Consider the following 22,037-nt stretch of genomic DNA (forward strand, 5'->3'; position numbering starts at 1 on the left):
TGGCTTGCGTTTTTGGGGTCTTTTCGCAATAGTCTCGTCAGTCTCTCTGCTTTGAAGGTGTTTGAGGGTCATTTGGGTTTAATCTGCTTTTCGTTTGAGCGAGTTTGGTGAAGTCTAGGGCTTTTTTTGGTCCTTTTTTAGGGTTTCTGCCTTTTGTCCTAGATTTTAGGGGTTTCTGTTAGGGTTTTGGAGAAACCGAACATACGACTGGAATTAGGACCCTTCAAGGAGCCTCCCAGCAAAATTTGAGCTAAAACAGAGGAACTTTCTATTTTTAGAAAGCCCCTATTTTTTAGGGATTTTTCTGAGTCCCGAAATGTCATCATTTTGCCAAAAATCAAACTTACTGTTTTTAGTAAGTTCTTATTTTAGTAAGTGCTTTTCTGACCTATTTTGCCCAAACCTTGACATTTTGAAACTCTTACTATTTGGGAAAATCTATTTTTGGCAGGATCTTCACAAGAAAACACTGAAAGCTGAATATCTTTGAAGACGTTGAAGACTGAACGTTCCTGAAGACCATTTCTAAATCCGGAAAAGTCAAAAGGCAGACAAGTTGGATCAAAAAATGGTTAAGTTAGGAACTCCTATTCCAGAAGAGGAAAGCATGCAAAATCATCCAAGTCTAGAAATTCACATCAATCCACCAATGTCATCCTGATCCGAAAATGGCCTGAAATTTGACTGTCTGAAAACTTGAAAGACTTCTAAAATCCAGAATTTGCATTATGATTCCTATGGACCTGAAACCACTCTCAAACATCCTGACAATATATATGAAATATAACTTAAAAGACATATTGAAGATGCCACTTATACTTAAATGTTATATTTCATATATATATCCCGACGAAGAGCCTGAAACTTGTGAAAAGCATCAAAATCCTCCATGCATGAAGAATTCCGCCCAAGGAAATGATTGGGTGCTAGATGAGGTAGGTTAGGAAATGTTTGGAAATTCATGAATCCTCCACAGTGGTGAAATTCCGCCCAACTGTGGACTTGGGCACTAAAAAGGTCTCAAGGATTCACAAAAAAGTTGTGAATTCCTCCACTTAGTGAAAATTCTGCCCTACTCCAAGGGAGGATGCCAAAGTGGAGTGCTCAAGGAGAATGGAGAAAGTTTAGAATTCCACGCCGAAAGGAGATTAGCGCCCAAGGCATGAATAAGGCACTGAAATGAGGTCCTCAAGGAATTCATAAAATATGAAGAAATCCATTGCATAGTGAATTATAGCAAAGGTATCCATGGAGAGCAGGAAAGAATAAATATCCTCCATCAAAGTCAAAATTCCGCCCAAGATGAAGGATAGGTACCAAAACCAAGGAGGCATGGAGGATTCACAAATTCACTGAATCCTCCACCAAGTCAAAATTCCGCCCAAGATGAAGGACAGGCGCCAAAACCAAGGAGGCATGAAGGATTCATTCACTGAATCCTCCACCAAGTCAAAATTCCACCCAAGTTGAAGGACAGGCGCCAAAACCAAGGAGGCATGGAGGATTCACAAATTCACTGAATCCTCCACCAAGTCAAAATTCTGCCCAAGATGAAGGACAGGCGCCAAAACCAAGGAGGCATGGAGGATTCACAAATTCACTGAATCCTCCACCAAGTCAAAATTTTGTCCAAGATGAAGGACAGGCACCAAAATGAAGGAGGCATGGAGGATTCACAAATTTCATTGAATCCTCCACCAAGTCAAAATTCCGCCCAAGATGAAGGACAGACGCCAAAACCAAGGAGGCATGGAGGATTCACAAAATTCACTGAATCCTCCACCAAGTCAAAATTGCGCCCAAGAAGAAGAAATTCCAAGAAAGTGAAAAAATTGGCAATCATGAAAATTGGCTAAGGCATGAAGAATTTCCTTCCTCAGGGTAAGGAACAAATTCCTTTCCAAAGGAGAATTCCTCCACAACAAGAAATCACACCCAAGGATGAATTGAAGATAAAATTTCTAAGGCAAGGAAGGAATCAGGGATGAACTGAACAAGAAATTCCCCCCCCCCCAGGGAAAAATTTGAAAAAATCTATTTTCAGGGCTCAAATGACCTCCAAATTTAGAAATTTTTGAAGATATAGATACGTGAGAGAATTCTCTCTCTCCTGGACCAAAACCCTAAAATTGTGGAAATTTTCCTAAAAACTAGGAGATGGTGAAAATTGATGGAAAACCTTCTCCAAGCAAGGAAAATTGAAGAGACTTAAAGAAAATTCTTTCTGAATCAAAATTTCTCTCTCCAACAATTCTAGATGTGCAAGAGTGAATATACGATGGCAGGGTCGACTTGCATGGCGAGGATCTATTGAACGCATGGCAGTATGGTGGCGCATTCATTGTTGGAATATTTGACCAGATGGCGACCCGGTCATTGCATGTTGAATTTATGGCAGATTCCTTTTGCATGCATCCACCGCATGTGGAGATGTTGGTGCATTTATGGCATCATGGGGCGATTTTGCGTAGAGGCATATTTATTGCATTTATGATTTATTGGGCGAGCTTGATGGATGATGGTGCATTCAATGCACAATGGATGCCATTTTTGGCAGGAATGTAATTAATTGTATATGGGCATAATGGGCATTTATTGTTTATTCCCACCTTGTTGCATCTTGAGTGGAGAATCTTTTAGGGAAAGCCCTAATTAGGGTTTGCATGTTATCATAGCCTGAGCCTATATAAAGGGGTGACCCCCCTCATTTGTAAAGAGAGGGAGCTTTGCATGAAATTGTTGCGATAAGTTTTTGAGAAAATAATAGTGAAACATTGTTCTTTGATGGTGTCCACTTAAGTTATTTTTTTCAAAACTTGCATGGTTTCACTTTCCTTGCTTAGATTAGAAATAGTAAAGTGCTTTGATTTCAATGGAGAATGTAATGGTGTTTGATGAATTTCCATGGTTCATACTTTTTGCATCTTCCTGATTGTAAGTTGCAGTGTAAAGTTAGCCTGAACCACCTAAATTTGTGCTAAGTTCGATTGTAGATGGTCATTTGGATTGCATCGTTTTTTGGGTATTCAAATGTACTTTTTTGATTTAAAAATCCTCTAGCATCCCCAGAAGATTGCACCGGTTCTTGCAAAGTTGTAGTTAATCTTGGCGAAGCGGAGCTTGGTTTATTTGGAATTTGTCCACTAGAGCACTATTCATTGTTATCACTGCCCTTAGCAGTAGATTTAGATCCTTCTAACCCGTTCCCTTTTACTTTCAGTTCATTTTAGTCCCTTCGAAGTAGCAGCATCGCAAAATTGCCATATCCGATGATGGAGTTCCAGCCACAACAAAGAAGTGTAAGAACGATGCAAACGTAAGGCCCCTTGGATTACCAACAATCACATTAGCCAACTGAATCACGTCCATAGCATAAAGGAACCTTGGAGTCGATTGTTTGAACTTCTTGCAATCTTAGCATGCAATCGTACTTTGATCAAGAGAGAGTGAAGTGACCATTAGGCAACTTTATTCTATGTTCGACGTAGTCATAAAAAACACGTCAACACCTCTGTTGACCAAGTCTCTGCCTCAGAAGACCCTCTGTCCACACTCATTAGCCTACGAGGGTCAAAATGATAGGCTAATCTACCTGACACTGATGTCTAGCTAGAAGGGGACATCATAGGTTCTAATGCTGTTCTTACTTCATCTCAAGAGCCATGCATTGAGGATGACATTGAAGGAGCTAATTCTATTGAAGACACATCTGATTTTTCCTTGCTTGAAGCTGATCTAGAGTGAAATCTTAGTGGCCTTGATGATTCAGATTCTTAGCTTTCTATTGAAGAGGAAAGGGAAGAGGCACAACAAATTTGTGACAGCTATAGAGAAACAGTTGAGAGGAATTCTGATTTCTTCATGCAACATAACAACAATTCATGATCTTTGTGTGATCATGATTGGAAAAACCATTTCTTGGTAACTGCTCAAGATGAAGTGCAAGTCATATCAAGAGTGGATGACACACATAGGTATGTGGAAAGCTTAATTCAAAACACATCAAGAAGTCAAAATGAGCTTAACATTACCATTGCTGACTTGCAAACAATGAAGAACACTATGGAAGAAATCAAAACAGCCTACTTGCACACAATTCATGATAGATATATGGCTACTAAGGTTGCAAATGAGGCCGTAGATTCATGCAAAGGAACACATGCCAAATTGAAGGATGTTCAAATGACACTACAAGAAACTGAAAATTAGTTTATTGTTATTGATCATTTCAAGGAGCAAGAGAACAAAGGAAGGGTTGAGGAGATCAAGGAGGTGACTAAGGAACTTGACAACATATAGGAGACCTATGATCTAGACCATTGTCCCAAAAGATTAGGTAATAGAATTTTGGACTAGGAGGAACATTGGTATGAGTTTGGAGTTAAGGATAATCTTTAGTTCATTGATAATCCCATGTTTGAGGTTTAAGCTGATGACTTATGATAATCCACTCTTTGAGTTGGATGATGGATTTCCTTCCAATTCGAGTGATGAAATTGAAGTTGATCACAAGATTTGGGACATAGGTGTAGAGTCCAACAATATGGTGTTGGGATATGATTGGAGTTGTGGGCCAAATTTCAATGATGCTACCGCTGCCCACTTCTCAATCGGTTTTTACAAGACTACAATTCGTGGTATGCAGTTGAGTGGGATTCCCTCTTTTGACCAGTGGTGGAGTATTGTATGGATGAGTCTAGTTGGTAGAGTTCATGGGTTGATAGATTTTGGGTTGAGTTAATCCATTTAAATACACAATTATATTGTGATTTTCATGTGTTATAAAATAAAAGTTATTTGTAATTATAATTGTTCAAGGAGAACAAGCAATATATGTTAAGGTTTGTCAAATTTTGATTGGTGATTAAAGAGTTAGGGGTATCTAATTGGTGTAGGTCAAGGAAAATTTAAAAAGTAACAATTTTTAATACTAATGTTGATATATTTGTAATGGTGAAATTTGTGTATATATGTTATTTTTATTTGGTGTTGTGTTTTTTTTAAGGGAATGTTTTGATACATTTATATTTTGATAAGTGACCTAATTTTGTGCAAATTTAACCTTAATTTGTTTCCTCTCTTGTCCACTCTTTTCTACTATGCACTAATCAAGTTGTACTCTCTAACATATTAGCTTACATGTAGTTTTCTATGGGTGTAACCATTGCGCCTCCTTTGGATGCAAGTGCTAGTTTTTATAAAACAAAAAAAGAGTGACATTTAGAAAAAGGAGATTTTGGGTTTTGTAAATTGCACAAATGCCATAAATGTTTTGCCCATGCATTTGGCACAAATGTGATTTGTTAGTTTTGAATCCCTTTGTTCTCACATTTTGTGCTTGCAACTATAAATCCCTTTATGTAGATATGTAGAGTGGTTTACAATTAGGATCTTCTAGCAAGATAGGTATTTATCCTTCGCAATTTTTGACTGTAATTGCATGTGGATTTATGTTTTTCACGTAGTTGAGTATGACTAGGAAATTAGGGTGCATTTTTGATGAAACTCAACTGAATCACGACAAATATATGGAACAAACTCAACAAGTTAGCTATGAAGGATCAATGTAGTTCAAGTTTGTGTGAATTTTCCAACTATGACGTGTACATGAAGCTTCTAAAGTAAGACAAAGACAAGGGTCTGTGCAAATAATAAAAATGCACAATAAAACTACAATACAACCCATGTGATTGGTATCGTCCCTATGTTTATGTCTCACCACATTGGTTTGGGGTCATGCATCTTTTGATTCAAAATAAATTCTTGGTAATTGATATTGTTTGACCTCCACTTACTGGTACGTGTCACTTGCTAGAGAATTTCTCTTCTAGTTGGGCTTTGAATTGAAGCATTCCACTAAGCATGCGTTATCTTCAAGACATGCTTCTCTTGAGCTCAATAAAGCAACAAAATTCATGTGATGCTTAAATTGTTGAACCACTATTTATTTTTTGTTTTGTTCAATTTAATCTTTGATGAATGCCTAGTTGTTGGAAATATTGCTTTGTGGTTAATGATTTTTTCAATCTTATCAGCTATGTTGTACCCCACCCTTTTACCCACCTTCAATTGGTTTGGGTCTGCGTGACATGGGTACACCTTGGGTATGTCTGAGATGTACGTAGGATGCCCAGGGTGTGCCTCAGCTATGCTTAGTTGTACTCAATCCCCAAAATGCCCATAAACAGACACAAAACTAGAGCTGAAAACCACATGCAAAAAAGTGCATGGCTAGAGTCTCATGCATGTAATCTACATTCTTTTTCCAGTCAAACATGTTGTACTCATATGAAACTTTCAATAATAAACTCTTTTGTGTATGTTTTGTCATGATTGTGTTGAAGTGCTACATGCAAAAGTTGCATGGCATTACTTCATCGATGATCTAGGTTTTTGCTTATTTTGTTATGAGAAATGGTTGCCATCATTCAAGATTGTTTTGTTTGTTTTCCAAGCTACAATTGAAGTAGGAAATGATGAAGGGTAGATTGGGAGATTGTAAAAGTAGCAAAAAATAATAGTAGTTGATATAATTCTTCCAAAAGCATACCAAGCTTGGGGACTTGTCTTTAGATAGTCAGACACACTTGAAGTAGGTGCCTTTCTATGAGAAGTATGACTTTAAGTGACAAGCCTTGTCAAAATGTGCACGTAGGAGGTGAGTTAATGATTGGATTGAGCTAGATAGGCGCCTATGAAGTCCTTAGGTAGACATAACATCCTACATCCTACATTCCTAGGATTAGATAAGACTCTCTAAACCCTTTCCTTTTGATCTTTCTTTGTTAGATGAGTTAGTTTTGAGTTCTAGCAATGTCCAAGTATTCAAGTATTCATGTACAACGTAAGTCCCCTTGTGATTCCAGCATTATCACATCAACCATTGAGCTTATCCACAAGTCAAGACCCGACATTTCGTAACCTTGGAGTTGTCTCATTTGATCGCAAAGCATAGCATTTGAGAGACTTTGTTCAAGAGAGGATAAGATACCTTGGTATTTTATTCTGTGTTCGTATGTGCATAAAACACACATCAACAATACGAAGCAAAATGACTTTTTCATTCAACATAGGAGATGTAGTATTGAATTGTTTTGCAAAAGAGAGGAGTTGCAATTGAAGCTCTTCCTTCAATGAATATACATAGAACTAAAACAAACAATTGAATACCCACACGTGCATTAAATTTCAATGCAATTCAAACACCCACCAACACTATATCTTTGAAACTATATATATAATGGACACCTCCTACCATGATTTAAGCATTGCTTTCTCTGTCAACACACCCATGGCACCTTTAGTGGTGATAGTGTGAGGTATCCTTTGGCGTAGATGCCGTGACTAAGAGCTATCTATATTGTCAAAGTCACCGAGGATTTGCTATTGTAGTCATCTTTTGGGTACACAATATCTATAATTGGATGCAATTGTGTACCAGTTTAACATTTAAACCTGTAACATGATTCTTGCTGATGAACATGAGTCTCCACTATGCAAACCATGATGATTGCCAGTGCTAGTTGATATGATTTTTATCGACTTGTTTATCTAGAAGAGTAAAGAGGAGACTCTACCCAGTTTCTCTTTAACCTGTGCATGTGTCTTTTAGTTAATGCATACCATATACAATTGCATTTGCATTATAAGCTTAATCTGTTTTCTAAATTTTTACATCAGCTTAGAATTGATTTCATGTTTTATGGATAGGCTGAAGTTGGTTTTTTATGAATTGAACATACAATATTCAGGTCTAAAGCATCCTTGACACCTGTTATAACCTCTTGAGGGAAGGGAAAGACAAATTTTCAGAGAAAAGGGAACAGATGTATTATTGTTTAGTTCATATTGTATTTCTTTTTTATGTTTATTGGGATATGAATCCTAATAGATATGATTATTATCAGCTTATTTATTCTGGAGTAAATAGGGGATATTGCCCAGTTTCTATTGAACCTGTCTATTCATCTTTTCGCTAATGTGTAAAATATATTTTCACATTTGCATTGGAAATTTAGTCTTTCTAAACTTCAAGTTCTTTCTACTCATCCGGTTTGCAGAAGAATAAAATTTAAATGTATGAATTTATTCAATTTATTTTTGATGGGCTAATTTTGATTCTTAAAATCTAATAGTACATTGTGAAGGCGGTTTTTAGTCAGATTATTCTATTTGATTGTCTCATATGTTAGTAGGATTGAATAATAAAGAATGAGATTGAGAGAGCAACGAGGCTTGCACAGTATGTTTGGGCCCATTGTTTATTTATTGTATCAAAATGGGGAGTTACATACAATGGTTATAACTTAATGTTATAACAAATATGTACAGGAATATTAGATTAGAAATGTTTATATAAACAATTTAATGTGTGTTTATGTAAACTTATATCATTTTAATATCATATTGACTTTAGATTTTGGTCTGGTTGCAGATTTTGGGTCCATATTGTTGCATCTCTGAATGAGACAATGTTTGGTTTCTCCTATGGAGAGGTGCTGCTACTTTTAGGAGCAACCGTTGCTGTTATTGGTGGGAGAAATGTCCTTCTCTTGTATATTTTCTTATCATGGTTTCTTATTAATTATGGTATCTCTAAACTTCCTTGTCTGGTTGCAGGGCCAAAAGATTTTCCGAGGATTGCTAGAGCGGCTGGCAGGTTAGCTGGTAAAGCAGTAGGCTATGTCCAAAGTGCTCGAGGACAGATGGAAACTGTCTTGCATCAATCTCAAGCTACTCAGGTCCATATTCCTCTATTTGCAAAACACTTTCTTTTCATACTTTCTGGAGGAAATATTTTGTAGTGGGATGGAATGACTTTGAGCATGTATTTCTTAGTATTTGCTTGCAGTTTAAGAGATTACATCATGTGTATTTCTGAGTGGCATATTTATTAAATAACATTTTCTTTCTGATCAAAGAAAATTAATGTGCATGATGCATTTTTGGGAATGTTGATGTGGCTTTTTTAATACTCTGAAATAGTACGTAAATGACTCGTGCTCACCAAAGACACGTCCCTAGGAGGGGCATAAGAATTGTGACCTCTCCTAACTTAATAACCTATCAACTTTAAAACTAGAAAAACCAAAATAGCGAATCCTATAAGAGTAGGGGTCTCAAATACCAAACTGTACTATAAACATTATCTTCTAACATTGACGATATAAAACATGCAACAGATGTATATAAAAAAAGTTAGACCAATCTATAAACACGCTGTAATGTATTCGCAACATTCAGCTTGGCTTTTTTATAGGTAGGAGTATACCATCCAACTATGACACCTAGTAAATCTCTAGGAAGCAATGCAGGAATGATGCTACAGATGGGATTTGCCATGCTTCCATTGGTAGTTAGCATGTCTGAAAGTTGAACAATGCAAAGACCTAACAATCAACACTTCAAGATGCTCTATCTTTAAACTTTGAATTAATCCATTTCATTGCAGGCTCTAAATTGCAGGGAACATTTAAGATAGACAACCATTTATTTTTGGCTAAAGAAATGATATTAGAAGAAAAAACTACATATTAGTGATCATCATGAACACCATATGATATACAACATAGTGAGCTCTTCAATTATGGCTTTATTTATGAATATCTATCATGAGTCATGCTGATCACACTTGAAAACAATTGTTCTCTCATTTTAATTGTGAATCACTGCAACTGATTTGAGCCAAGATCTCCCTATATTGCATTGTAAGATCTTTCACTGTATAGCACAATTACTGCAAAATCAATTCCTTAGAGTTAACTGGCACCAAGTAACAGTTGTTGGCTTAAGCTTCTTAAAGGATGTTTTCTGAAGTGTTTGTCATTCTTAATTTAAATGGCGAAGCTTCTAAAGATGGTTTATTTATTTTAGTCAAAGTCTGTTTTGATCATAACAATTTTTCTTGTTTCATCATATAAAACAGCACAACCCAATTGGTTCCAACTATATTAACCAAACTAAGGACATTGGCTAACAGACTTGTCAAATCTCCAACATAATTATTGGCTCATCATCCAAAAGCATGACATCAATATTTTTTTCATGTTCCACTAACTTAAGAAATGTGTTTCTGTTAATTTTCAGCAGCAGCCCAATTGAAACTGCTATAGTGCTTTGATAGTTTGGTTGTAATTTTTTGTGGCTTGCGGTTGCATCCCATCCATTCATCTAATTATATAGTAGTTCTTTGAATGCCAGGAGCTTGAACTTTGGTTGACATGAACTTCTTTCTCAACCAAGGATCATCTGTCCTTATCATTCCTTGTCTTCTCTTAACTTGTTCCTGTATCATGTTTGTGGACATTAAATTTTTCTTAACAGCAGTCAACTTCAGATCCTGGCCCTCTGAAAGAGCAGATTTTAACCTCTTGAGTGTTTATTTAAATGAAAATTTACTTTCATATGTTCACTTTATTAAACAAATGAGATTTCTAATAAAATGCAACACTAAGAGGAATATTCAGATCTGATCTTATATATCAAAGTGTGTGAGCTTTGACAGGTATAAGAAATGAATTAAACTATTGAAATAAACTGAGAATTAGGACAGATCATGTTTGGTCAAGAAATGAATGCTGGAAATGGACTCAAGAAGGCTACAGGATCATCCTTGACAAACTTCAACTGATATTGATAACTTTGGTCCCGGGGTTACTGGTGTCCAAGTTTCAGGTGCTTGTGTTCTGATACTGGGCACATGTGTCTAGGTGTTGGGTGTTTGTATCCTCAAACACTCGTGTTCATGCCTCCAAATGCGATGCAACTGACAGGATCTGCTTGTGTGATGTCCCCATCTAAACAATCAAAACATGATAATGCCGCTCTAAAATAAAATTTAATAATAAATAATAATACAATTATAATATATATATATCCAAATAAATAAATAAAATGAGCTAAATAAAATCTTAATAATAATAAATAAACAAGATTTAATATATAGCTTATTGGCATAACAGTGAAGACTTATCATAGCTGAAGATAATTCCTATTGATTAAACCATTAGCAAACACATAGTTAGTGGCAGACCAGATCTGACGCATGTCAGATCTGTCTGCCTTTGCAACCATTAATTATTAATGCATGCATTAAAAGAAAGACAACCGTTTGTACCAAGGGGAGATGGCTAATCTTATAGCAAGCCACGAATTTCAAACTAGATGACATTGTAACAGATGCTACAACATTAAATCGACAATATTGGTTAGTATTGAAGAGTGTGACTGGGATAACAACTAACGGTGACTGAACAAGGAAGATAACTAATAATTAAGTGTATATAACCATTAGTTACGGAAATGATGAAAGGATATGATCAAGGAAAAGATTTATCTCTTAATGTCTCAGGGGGTGTAACCCTTCAATATGCCAAAGTATATATGGGACGTATATTTTCCAGCAAAGGGGGGAATTAATTCTCATATTGGTATCATAGATGATTCTGCTCTTTGGGACATTCAGGGTCATTGGCATAAGTCTCTTGAACATAATTCGGTTACATAATTCAAAGCTTTTATTATAGACAACACCATTGTCACAAGCACAAATTACAGAGATCAGACACAACTTTGTTACAGGTTATTGCAGAATCGTATATATCAATGTTAATATCTGAGACAACAACATATTGCTACAAGCGATATTAACACCACTCCCTCACTTTGCAATAACTGTATCCGTTTATGTTAGATATGGTAGTATTCAACACTCAATATACCTATATCATTCTGTGAATAATACTAATACATAAATCTTATCATTTGGATATTCTATACATCCAAGTGTCATCATAAAACATAATTCTTAATAATATTTGAGACCTGAAGGAGATAAATCTCTTGCAATTGGATTTTGTAGCTAGTTGTCCCTATTTTGTGAGTTTGGAAATAAAGGGGACATTACAGCTGCTTATTATTTTGATACTTTCCATCTTTAAATATTCTTGATGTCTATCTTCAATGCTGAGGAATTTGTAGTAGAACTTTTGGTGGATGGAGAAATTGGTTTACGCTTATGCGGAAACTACCTCATCAAGTCCCCAATTTGTATTATTTCAGCTTCCACAGTAGCACTAGGATTGCTGGGTGTGTGCCTTAAATGTTCACCCCTGATTTTTTTTGTCTTGGCTGATGTAAAGTTTAGCATGCAATGGTTTACCTATACAAAGGAATTGCAAGCAATAATCTGATCTGATTGTTTCCCAAGCATTCAAAGCAAACATGCATCTATAGAAAGCAACTTAAACCTCAAATCCAGAAGCTCAAATCACATTCTACATGGACTGTGGAAACCTGATGTCTACAACTTGAACCTCATCAAATCTGAAATATAAGAGCTACAGGTCAGAAATTTTTGTCTTTCAACTTTGTATTACAACAAGTAAACACTTGACAAGAAAGTCTAAGCATGAAACACCTTTAGAAAGGTAACTCTACTCACTGTATTAGGTCTGATAGACCTACAAAATCTCCTTCAAAATGCTCATACAAGTAGCTACAGGTCTGCCATGAAGTTTCCAACTTATCAGCAATCATAAACACAATAACCAAGGCTCAAAATACTCAGAAATCTATCTCAGTAAGTCTGCAACAGCAAGCTGGAAGCAAGAAATCCACAGGGGCGATTCACCAATGTACATCAATCGAACTAGGCTCTAATAGGCATGCTTTGAGGACCTAGACGCCACCCTGTAAGAAGAATTTACAGACCACAATGCTCAGAAATCTTCACAATCAGCTCCCACATGCCAAGCAAGAATGGCGCTTCTCCCTAGGAGGGCAATTTGCAACTATAAATCAGTTCTTGACCAAACTGGAAAAACTCAATACCCACTTCACAAAATCTCAAAGATCTTGATATTTTTCAAAAACATATCATCACCTGCAAGCCAAAATCACTGTAATCTGTATCTCAACACACCATCTAGCGAGGGTAGATGTTTCACCACTGAAACCAGCAACATAGTAGAGGGTTTTCCTCCTCAACCAGCAACAAGAGAACTCTTAGAGTTCATTCCAGCAGCATCTCCTTAAGTTGTCAATTCTGAATGTCCAAATGAGAGCTCAAAGTTTGACATCAACAACCTTTGTCATCAATGCAATATTTCCAACAATGTCACTTTGACATCAATGACCATATTGTTGATGTGTTTTTTAGATAAATGATCAACCAAGATGACTCCAAGGTTTCTATAGTCAGGTCATGACGTGTAGATAGCTCAATTGGTTGATGTGATTGTTGGTAATCCAAGGGGACTTACATTGAATATTTGAATGTTGAACGTTTGGATGTTGTTGGAACTTAGATTCTAACTACTTGCTTGGAAAATAAAAGAGAAAAAGAGATAGGGTTCAAGAAATATAACCTAATCCTAAGAATGCAAGAGCAATGGACAACCTTTGGTGAAACTCCACTAAGCATTGCTTTGACATGCAAAGCAACAACTCCACAAAGCTTAGTGTGATCTTCTAAGTAGAGCAAAATGATGTTTAAATCACTATCAACAACAAGGATACCATCAAGGCAATGCATATCAAAGTGTGAATAGCAATTGAAGTTAAGCTCATTTAAGGATTCCTGTTGACCACACAAAGCAAATTTACAATCAGCAAATTGCTAGTGGTATGGATATATGATTTTCACCATTGATCATGCACAAAGTTCTTTCATTCATCTAATTATTATTATCTAACATGAAAATCCAACAAGAAACCATGCAATTGTAGAAGAAACAACACATTTCATCATAACTTCAATGAAAAAGAAGTTTATTTACAACTTTGGCAACCATTTCTGCTTTCTCTTCCTATTCTACTCTAGCTGCTATCAGCTATTATTGAACTATTGTAATGTCCCCTTTTTAGTAGTCATGAGGCAATTTGTCGTTAGCCCGTTTTGCCAGGGTCCCAAGGGCTAACCAGGACTTTACAGGGATCGATGAAGGATTTGGCCTAGGCAATTTCAGTTTCAGGCCAATCGGAGGTCTTTTGACAGGGTTTCCAGATACTTACTATTTATAGTAAGTCAACTGTGGCTCAGTGTCTGGTAAATTTTGAAGCATTTTTGTTTGTCAGCATTTTGGTGCATTTAATTCTTCACCAGGTTGGCTAATTTAATGAGCCATTAATTTATTGGGCGATTAAATTAAAAAATTTTAAAGTTAAATTTCAATAATTAACTTTAGTGATTATTTAATGCCGAGTATAATGTTAAAGGGAAAAATTTAAAAGTACCCTTTCTTTGTGGAGACATAAGGGGATAATAATATTTTATTATATCATTCATTTATCCCACATTTGTGGTGTCTTGGAAAGTGTGCCCAAAAGAAGTCATAAATATGAGCATTTAATGCTGAAGGAGTTATCTTGGAAATTGGGAAAATTCTTGGTATTTGAGTTTTTCTGGAAACTAGTTTTGGAAAGCTTTGGCTTTTGGGGATGAAATCCCTCATTAGCAACATTTCCTACACCTGTGCAATACCAGGCCTGGGAAATCTTTAAAACAAATGGCAGAGATTGAATATCATGGTTTATTGGGTTCTCCACAGGGTTGAAGCTCAGTTTAAGGAAATTCGCAGGAGTTTATTGGCTGACTGAAGAATTCAATGAAGAAATAGGAGGATATTGAAATTTCAGTTCGAACTGATTTAGCTTTGCTAAAGGGAAAAATCGCAGAATATAGTGTCTGGAGTTCTTTATTACACAACGCTGAGGTTGATTACAGGGAGTGCGAATTGGAAGGAGTCTTTGCATTGCTATAATGCAGTCACAGTTTGCTTGGGGTTCTCATTTGCTAAACGTGGCTGCTGTTCACTCAAACTGGGACGTAGCAGCTAATAAGGTGCCATGAATCCCTTTAGTTTGAACATTGGAGCTGCAGAGTCTTGTATGTGGATTGCGGCAAGAGTTTGAGGGATAAAGACGACCAGGTTAGTGCAAGCTACCCGAACCACATAGTGGCTGGACGTGTACACAGGAGAAGAGCTGGGCACGATTTGCAGTGATTGTTATCTCTGCGACTGGGCATTGTTCTTTCACAGCGCTGCAAACAGGTTCTATTTGTTCTTGATGGGGTTAATGTAAGCTTGTTTGGAGCTGCATTATTCATAGAGTTAGAAGGTAGCTGTAATCTTTTAGAAGACAATTCAGATCTTGTCTTATGGCATTGTAATAGTTTAAGTTGTTAGTTTTAGATTGCATTTGTTGCTATTTGTATGTGTTTTGGAATGTTATGTATGCTTCAAGACAAAACACACCAGGTTTCAACAAAACTCACACCTGTACATTAAGGAAAGAAATTGAAATCAGTACATGGGTTGAATGTATGCCTACTGTTTGTTGATATTCCTCATTGTTCGTTTGGAAGAGTTTGTGGTAAATAGGGTAGCCTATTACAGTGGTATCAAAGCTTTAAGACCTGCCAACCTGTGAGGGTTAATGAGTGACAGAGATAGAAGATATTATCAGCGTGAACTAAGAAAAGAGTGGCAACCAGCATTAATTCCAGAAGTACAAACTGCGTCAGGTATTTTGGGGATTAACTGAGGTTCTTCTTCACAACAGGGAGATTCCATTCCCATTGTCACTTACCCCAACGATCTACCTGTTTTTGAACAAACAAGTGATCCATTCTCAACAAAAAATATGGGTGAGAGAAGAGACTTGGGTGAGGAAAGGTTTATACAGCGATTAGACACGTTGGTACAAGGGCAACAGTTAGCAGAACAAAGAGAAAAACAACAGAATCAGTGTTTGGACTTGTTGACACAATTGATAGCACGACAGATTGGTATTAATGTGAATAACTTAGGTGGTGGGCATAATGTTGGAAACAATCAACAAGGGGGTAATAATGGACAAAATGGTGGCAACAATGGGGGAAATAATGGAGGCAACAATGGTGGACATAACGGAAATGAGTGACATGGAGGAGGACAAATGGGTGATAATTTTGGTCATGTAGAACAACCCACTAGGACAACGAGTTCTAGGACCCTCTTGCCCACCTTTCCACCTAGAGTTACAGCATAGCCAGTTATTGAGCTACAAATTATAGATCTATAGGATCAGTTTAGAAGAGATTGGGAGAGTGGAGGACATGACTTTCAGGCAGCTATATCTCTACGTGACTACATTGATGTGAGGATGAGACATATGCCTCATGCAGGTGACAGGAACCAAAACTACGACTTAAGGAAGAAAGTAGGGAAGTTGTCTTTACCATATTTTGACGCTTTTGGAAAAACTTCAGCATGAGCTTGGGTTCAAAAGGTGGACACTTACCTTCAGCTTGATCCTATGCCTGAAGAAGAAGCCATTAAATATACCGCTATACATCTTGATGGAGTTGCACATGAATGGTGGCATCATGGCATGGTGACTATGGGACATGGACAAATTACTTCCTATGTTGAGTTTACAGAAGGATTGATTGAGAGGTTTGACACCAAGGACCTATTGATGTGTGTTCTATGCACATACAAACATCATAATAAAATACCAAAGTACTTTACCCTCTCTTGAACAAAATCGCCTCAGATGCTAAGGATAAGATCAACTAAAATGATTCCAAGGTTTCTACAATCAGGTCTTGACAAGTGGGTAACTCAATGGTCGATGCGAATTGCTGTTTTCACTTGGGGATTTACACAATTGTTCGAATCAACTTCATTTATTATGAATGTGGAATGAGTGTGTTGATAACTTAGGATATGGCAATGTAGTTTTGGACTAGACTTTCTTAAAAAAGGGAAAAGGGCATAGGGATCGGAGTTCTATTCTAAACCTAGAATGCAAGAAGTGAGGAACAAATTTAGTGGAATCAAACTAGGCAAGGTCTCACCATCATGTCGAACAATTTTTGACACAAGCTTAGTGCAATCATCTAAGGTATATTTCATAGATTTTCAAATTATTACCATCAAGCAATGATACCACCCAAGTTGATGCATAACAATAGATGTATAATAATCGAAGTTAAGTTTGCATAAATTTCCAGTTGACCACGCAAGGCACACTTACAATCAGCAAGAAGCTAGTGGTATGGATAAAGGGATTCCACACAAATACATTCAACAATTCTTTCATTCAATCTAACAAACATGAAAGCAAATTCTAATCTAAAATTCTAATCTAACTTGGAGGAATTGAGAACCTTGAATGCCAAACAACAATTAAACAAAATCACCATCAAGTCGAACAATGGTTTATATTCAAATCTGTAGCATCTACCAACAATTCTAAAAAATCTCTCCCTTACAAATGAGAGGCAATGAAGTATATATAGAGTCTCATACAAAATGGATGGCCAAAATTCAATCAAAAATCAAGGGCCAAGATCATGCCAACAAAACCCTAGAGTTGCCCTAATTAGGGTTTACATAAAAAATGGAGCCACCAACATATCGCCCAATAGAAAGACACCTAGTCATCAAATAGGGAATCTTCTAGAAGATTTCGCCCTGCATCTCTTTCCCTCACAGCATAATCCAAGAATCTAGCTAATATAGAATCTAAATCTATGGAAATGTTGGGTAAGGTATCCTGCTGTAAATCAATCATGTCCAACACATTCGAGCAAGCATCCAAGGTGTTCTCCCAATCTGGCATAAGCTTTTGCGAATTGTGGACATGAATCAACAAAGAGACCAAATCATCTATCCGACTCTTCTTCAAAGAGTCCAACTGCTTGAAGTACATGAACTTCATCTTGTCTCTCAATTCTGCTAAGTGTAAACCACTGGCTTCACTGACATCAACTCCCAATAGCTCCTCAATTGAGGCAAGGATCTTCGACTGAATATCATGAATTGATCCTTCCATCTCTACACAACTCTTTTGTGCGCTCTCATAAGTTGATTTCTTCATGGCTAATGAACAATACTAGCCATGGAAATCATATCTATCTCCATTATGCACAATATTCTCGTTGATCAATGTGGAGGTAGGAACTTTCTTCAAAGCTCTGAGGTGTGGAATAGTCTTCTCTTGAATAGGTCGGAATTCCTCCCAAACTCCCTCCAAATACTGTATCTTGAATATGAGCTCCGTTGTCCTGCCATAAGCCTGGACAAAATGAGTAAGGAAATCATCTGCCTGTCTCTTTGTATTTTCAATCCATTTCTCCATCTCCAAGAGTGTATCTCTTGCTGCCTCATTATGTGAATGTATTCCACGATAAATTGCAATAGGGGAAATAAGGGTGAGATTCTCACGCCTTATCTCTGCAATGTACTCTCTAAGTCTGATATTTTCTTCTTTGTTCTTCTCTCTTTTCTCTATCTCTCTATCCAATCTCGCACTGATTGCCTTAAGAGTATCACCAACCTCCTGAAATTCCTACTCTTTTGTAGTACGACCAAGGGCAACTGAAGTAATCTGAAAATCCATGGGAGTAGCAATGTCCGTCGTCACATCTCCAATAGGAACAACCACATGCTCAATTCGCATTCCTGTTTCATCTCTAGCTATATGTGACAAAATCTTAGCTTTCTTAGGTTCTTTCTTCTTGTTGCTCCTAGCTAAGTAGTCATCAATGTCATCAATCGGTTGTGCCTCTACCATCTTCTTACTTTTCTCCATACTCCTCATTAGCCAATCACGATTAGTGGCCATCTCCATACCATCATCGAGACATATCTCTCGATCAAGCTCTCTCAATGCCGAGATAACATCATCATCATCGTCAGGATCATCTCTGGTCAAATCGTATACATTCTTCCTCAAACTAACCTCCAAAAGGACAGTAGGGGATCCTGACTGATTATCATCCTCATTAGGTGGAGAAGATGTAGCTGTGGCATGTAAATCCTGAACATTCTTTGGTAATGTTACTATGTTAGAACATTGCTCAAACTCCTTGTTCTGTTCGGGCAGTTCAACTTCCTTGATTGATGAGACACTGAGGGAAGGTGAAGGAATGATAGTCTTTTGTATCTTCTTCTTAACCTCCTCAATCTTCTTCCCTCTAGCCTTGACTTCTCCTGGTATGTTCTTCCTTCATTTGGGAGCTTGACTCTCCTCATCTACATGAATCCTTATGTCATTGATAGTTCTTTGATCATCCTCGGAAGAGGATTCCTCCCATTTCATCTTTTCATAAGTGAAGGTAGCACCCATGTCAACTAACCTGTTCATCTGATGGTCCACCCATGCTCGGGAGAAACTCAGGACCGCTCTCATCAATACATTCAAATCTGTCACTTCTTGTTCTAACTAATTAGGCAGTAGAATCGCTCTCTTCATTTCATTCTCATATTGTCACTTATGATTTTTGACCAATTTATCAACATTCCTTTCAGACAAGTGGGCTGGAAATGATGATTTTCTGAAGACAACCCCTGATCAATGGAGTTTCAGACCTGCAACAGCGTGTAAATGGCCTGAAAATGCACACAAAACTCCACAAAATTTCTCCAATTGCAAATCGTCTAGGTTGGAATTGGCTGGGCAATGAAAAATTAATTTTGAAAATTAGTTACCGGCCAACAATGGAGGTCACACAAGTCTGAAAATGATGCAAATCAGGTCTGAGAATGATAACCAACAAGCTCCCAACAATGGTGCCACCACCCAAGGAGATTCAATCACCAAAATGGAGGTAAAACCTCCCCAAAACAAAAATCACCTCTCCTAAAATGGCGCCATCCCTCAAAAAATCGCCAAAGTCTGAAAAATATGCTTCAAACACACTCAAATGGCAGCTAAGAAAAATCGCCCTGGGCTGGAAATGAGGAAAAATGATCAATGGAAACAATCTTCAGCCCAATGTGTCGACTTGACACATCACCAAAATTCACTAGCTGGAGGAAAAATTGCCAAAGTAAACACACACTTGGCAAATATAATAATATTATAATGCTGGCCTCTCCTTTTAAACTTGTTTTCACCTTGTGTTTTCACCACACAAGCAATGTGGGATAAAAGTTTGATACTTGTACTTGCTTGGGGAAATTCGATTTGCCTCTAGAAGGAAAAAATCATTTAATATTCATTGCAAATCATTTATTAATTGTTTTTATTTTTTAAATAATTGTCAACATCGTTAAAAACAATTAAATTTGGGTCACTTTATTAAAGATTTTAAAATATAGATAAAAAATGACCAACAGGGGGAAAATCGATTTCAATTGGGATAAAAATCTCAATAAAAATTATTAAAAAATCATTAAAATACCTCTCTGGGGAAAATCGCCCCATGCTGGGATAAAAATCCTGACAAAAAATTCATCAACTTTGCACAAGAATGGGTCCAAGGGAAAATCGATTTGGGCCTGGATTGAAAATTCCAATTCAAACCTCATCATTCGGCACAAAAAAATCACCTTGGGGGAAAATCGACCCCTGTCTGGATAGTTATCCGGACGTAAAATTATCAAAATCATCTCTAGTGGAAATTCGCCTAGGGTTTGGAATCACTATCCGCATTAAAATCCATGAAATCTCGTCATAAAAGTCCTGGTGGAAAATTGATAGGCATCAGGAATCATCATTTTAGTCCTCATTAAAGTCATCTGTAGTCTTGGTGGAAAATCGTGGGTTGCTAGGAAGATTTCCCACACTTAGTCAAATTTTGAGCATCCTGGTGGAAAATCGTCCCATGTCTAGATAATGAGTGGGGGAAAAATTAGGTCCATTAGGAATCCAATGGAAATCCACCACTAGTCAGGATTTTGAGGGGGGGGGAAATCATGGGTCATCAAGAATGTGGGGGGAAAAGCACCTCCTGTCAGGAATTTTGACATTTTGACCCTTAGAATATGGATTTTCATCAAGAATTTTACAGTTTAACCACTCAAAATCATCTGGACACTTAAAATTTTCAATAAAACGCATTGGGACTTGTTGTGACCATTTCACACATCGCCCCATTAAAATGGGGAACCCCTCTTTTCGCTTTTGTTTTGCCTGTTCTTCTCTCTGCTTTTAGGGTTTTCAGTGAGTGAGTGGTCTGTTTGGGCTAAGGCTAAACCTTAGGGGTTTCTTTTGGACATTATTAAAGCTAAGTCCAGTCAAATTTTGAAAGTTATTAAGCATCCTTCCGAGGATTGGGATTGTCAAAGTAAGGTAAGTCTGTTAGGGAAGTCAGATAGGTCCCAGGTTAGGTCTAGTCAGGGTTTTTTGAGGGAAAATCCAAATTTTGTCTAAGTGTTAGCATTTTGAAGGTGAAATTGTGTATTCTTGCCTAAGTGAATTTGGATCCTTTTTCGGAGGCAAGATGATGCCTGAAACAGAGAAATCGCCCCTGTCCTTCACTGGAGGCCTAGGGCGAAATTTATTCTATGTACAATTTCTTGTTTTGAGAGGACTTGCTAACTGGTCCCTGACCTTGAAGATGACCTAACTCTGCCTTGTGAAGTGATTGGAGACTTGAATTTTGAATATTTTAGCCAGAAAGGACAAAAAGCGCTCCTGTCCCTCACCAAGGGACCAGGGCGAAAATGTTATTTTTTGCATATTTGTCACTGACTTTTCTATTTTGTTTTGTGCAGGGTCTCCAGGAGTGATGATCGAACGTGACTTGGTACTTTTGAAGATTTTGAAGGCACGAAAATGGTGAATTTTGAAGGTTAAAGGGAAAAAGCGCTCCTGTCCCTCACTCAGGGTCCAGGGCGAAATTTTGAATTTCCTCATCTTGCAGTGAAAATAGGCTAAGTGTTGGATATGAATGGAAAACAAGCGATTTTCGCCACCCACCTGAAGAGGTTTTAGCTTGGAAAGGTGAAGGATTTTGTTTGAATCATCAAAAGTGCTCCTGTCCCTCACTGAAGGACCAGGGCGAAAAAACTTATTTGAGTCATTCCTGGCCTTGTTTGGTCAAATTGAAACATCAAAGACATGGTGGACGGCGAAATGAACATGATAAAGCATCTAGACTTGATTGAAAGCAATGAAATGATGGAGTTTTTGCCTAGAAGGTCAAAAGTGCTCCTGTCCCTCACTGAAGGACCAGAGCGATTTTCTTTATGTGCACAATTTTAGACCTTTTTGGGACATTAACTCTTATTCGTAGCGTGAAGTAAGATGAAATTTTCCTT

The 22,037-nt window shown here is 37.3% G+C and overlaps 1 protein-coding gene across 1 annotated transcript in view; it reads left to right on the top strand.

Moving 5' to 3' along the window:
* The window catches only part of LOC131029537 (uncharacterized), a 115,556-nt gene that overhangs the window by 25,112 nt on the left and 68,407 nt on the right, over positions 1 to 22,037 (top strand). The window contains exons 2-3 of the mRNA XM_057960045.2: positions 8,435 to 8,532; positions 8,620 to 8,741. Coding sequence (XP_057816028.2) covers positions 8,472 to 8,532; positions 8,620 to 8,741 — 183 coding nt within the window. The 5' untranslated portion in view covers positions 8,435 to 8,471. The remainder of the gene's footprint in view (positions 1 to 8,434; positions 8,533 to 8,619; positions 8,742 to 22,037) is intronic.

Source organism: Cryptomeria japonica, chromosome 5 (assembly GCF_030272615.1).
Source record: "Cryptomeria japonica chromosome 5, Sugi_1.0, whole genome shotgun sequence".
NCBI classification, from domain to species: domain Eukaryota; kingdom Viridiplantae; phylum Streptophyta; class Pinopsida; order Cupressales; family Cupressaceae; genus Cryptomeria; species Cryptomeria japonica.